Source organism: Populus nigra, chromosome 14, assembly GCF_951802175.1.
Source record: "Populus nigra chromosome 14, ddPopNigr1.1, whole genome shotgun sequence".
In the NCBI taxonomy this organism is placed as follows: domain Eukaryota; kingdom Viridiplantae; phylum Streptophyta; class Magnoliopsida; order Malpighiales; family Salicaceae; genus Populus; species Populus nigra.
The window spans coordinates 2,296,369-2,299,089 of NC_084865.1; the positions used below are offsets into that span (position 1 = coordinate 2,296,369).

The 2,721-nt window shown below is 36.1% G+C and overlaps 1 protein-coding gene across 1 annotated transcript; it reads left to right on the forward strand.

Annotated features, from left to right (window-relative positions):
* Positions 1-670: 670 nt before the first annotated feature.
* On the forward strand, positions 671-1,515 carry LOC133672440 (kunitz type trypsin inhibitor 104-like). The gene has a single exon (XM_062092855.1). It carries the CDS (start codon positions 753-755, stop codon positions 1,341-1,343), a length of 591 nt encoding a protein of 196 aa, XP_061948839.1. The 5' UTR covers positions 671-752; the 3' UTR covers positions 1,344-1,515.
* The last annotated feature ends 1,206 nt before the right edge of the window (positions 1,516-2,721 follow it).

Consider the following 2,721-nt stretch of genomic DNA (forward strand, 5'->3'; position numbering starts at 1 on the left):
TATATCACGTATTAGAAAATTTATCTAGAAGTTCATGAATTTGAGGGAGCATCGTCATGGAAAGCGTGTTGGTGTGTAGTATAATTTTGAGAAGTGATGCTGAGTCAAATATGAAGATATATAAGCCTCTCCCTTCACAATTTGCCCAAAAGTATTAAATTTAGTTCTCAATTAAAATTCGTTCCCAAGTACAAAACCCCTATTGACTTTGTGATGGATTTCTTGTAAGACTTCATTGCCTAATTGGCTCCTATTTGGTAGACGAACACATTTAGCCAGTACCCAGCAAAATATTATTTATCATAAATGGCGGTTGAGGGATGGGTTAAGAGCTAGCAATGGACTAATTAGAACCTTTTTCACGTAGAAGGGATAGATTTGAGCGAATTAATAGTCATTTTACTCTCATTGTCTATCATTCTACTCATCTTTTCAGAAATTGGAACTTCAAATATCTGAATTTTTCGGCTATCCATGTACACATAATTAAAAGGGTAGGATGCAAAGGTTTATCAAGTCGGTAAAAGCAGTGATTGATTAGGATAGACAAATGGACTTTTCGTTGCCGTGCTTACTTTGTGATATCTTGTAGAAAAGTCGCATGCCTGCCTGCGCCAGATTTCCTATAAAAATCTAGCTACCATGCATAGACCACAAAGTGCAAAGACATTACAATTACACAATTTCTCATCAAGTTCAAGGTTGATAACTAAGCTCGTACAATTTAATTTTGTTGTTTGACACAGGCAGCCATGTTGGGGTTGATTAGAGGTTTGAGCTTCATTTGTCTACTGATGGCTATATCATGCTTGGCTCAGGGCCCTCCTGTGCTTGATACTGATGGAAACCCTGTTACAAGAGGGGTAGAATACTATGTAGATCCTGCTGTAACTGATGTTGCTGGTGGTTTAACTCTAGTGACTCGCAATGGATCTTGTCCATCTTATGTTGGTCAGGTTCCTATTGGTCCTGGTAATGTTCAAGGCCTTCCAGTCATCTTCACCCCAAGAAATTCTGGAGAGACTGTCATCACTGAAAATACTCAATTCACTGTTGCATTTTCAGCTGCTTCGATTTGTGTTTCACATACTACATGGGGTATAGGCGAGGAAGACCCAGAGACGACAAGGAGACTTATTGTGATTGGTGATGAACCAGCCATCTTTAGTATTAGCCGTAATCAAGCACCAGGTCCCTATACTTTTGGCTATTGCCCAGAATGCAACACTCCTCCACCTTGTGGGAGGCCAAGATGTGGGATTGCAGGTATTCTGGAACAGAATGGAACGAGGTTCTTAACCATAGATGGCCCTGCATTTCCTTTCAGCTTTAGAAGGGCTTGAGTTCTTCTCCTTTGCAAAATATAAGTAGATGACGTTCTGGCATTGTAATAGTACAAATAAATCATTTTATACTTAGAAGCGCCTAAGTTATTCTCCAAAGAAGAATAAGTGCCTTGGTGTCATTGTAATATCAGGAAATAAATGGAGATCTTTCTTGATGCTTAGAATTCAATTTAGTTATCTTATATATATAAAAGAATAAGCATAACAACACCTGTGATGAAATTTAAAAAAAAAATAAAAATTGCAAACACCATGACCGATATAAAAAATCTCTGGAGCTGTGATACTATAAACCCACAAAGACATTCAAAACTGTGAATCAAAACTGAAGCATAGAATGGAGGCCGTATTAAGCACGAAAAACCTTCACAATATATTGGAGACACCACATCACGACATGGGATAATTAGATCCAAGCCACAATACTACATATTCTATTCACTTATAATCAGATTGAAAGATGAAATTTCTTTAGGAAAAATCCTCCAATGAAGAAGATAATTCAAGCACTTTAATAACAAGAAGCAAATATTCAGCCTCATTTAAATTTTTAATTCCCACATGTGCAGATAAATAACTCATCACAAAGTCACCATGGTCATGAAGAACCCCTCCATTAACAGTAGGACCACGTTTGCCAAAAGAAAAACCATCAACATTCCACTTTAGCGTATATAGTTCAGGTGGATATCATGAAATGGAAGGTGGAAGGTGTAGAACACTTGGTATTTGACGATCACTCGCTGAAATTAAGAACTAAATTCTAGTACTTGAATTAAAAACATAATCAAATAATTCAATTTAGTTATCTATGATCTTTGCTGTTGTGCTCTAATTAGAGAATTATCTTTATGGAATGGGAATGAGTGCTTAATTACTTCTATCCAACAACAAACATTAAGAGTAGATATAAGTTAAGGGAAACGTGTTTTTTTTAGTAGGAAACGTGGGAGGATCCGCATTGAAAAGAGAATATAAAATAGGAAGTTTTTTTTTGGATAATTATCGAAAATATATTAAAAATGTCATATAATGAATAGCCAAAGCAATATACTCTAAAATAGCAGATATATACAAGTTAAAATCTTACTAATGTTTCAAGACTTCGAAACATTGCCAAACAATGCAAAGATTTAACCAAGTTATTGCGAAATTCCTTGCAAAGTAATCAACTAATTTCTAGCTGTGAGACTAGAGGAGCTTTAAGAAACTGCACAGAGTGCAAAATCTTATGGCGTTGCGAGAAACTTCAAGACATTAATACAGTTTTTCTTGGGTTGGACTAGTAATCTGAAAAGGATTGGTTAGCTGTAGCAAGAGCATGAAGAGTTGAGTATTCCTCATTGTCTGATAATTTCCAGCAGTAAAACTAGGA

Coding starts and splice junctions, on each gene's coding strand:
- LOC133672440 (XM_062092855.1), top strand. CDS start 753: ATGTTGGGGTTGATTAGAGGTTTGAGCTTCATTTGTCTACTGATGGCT.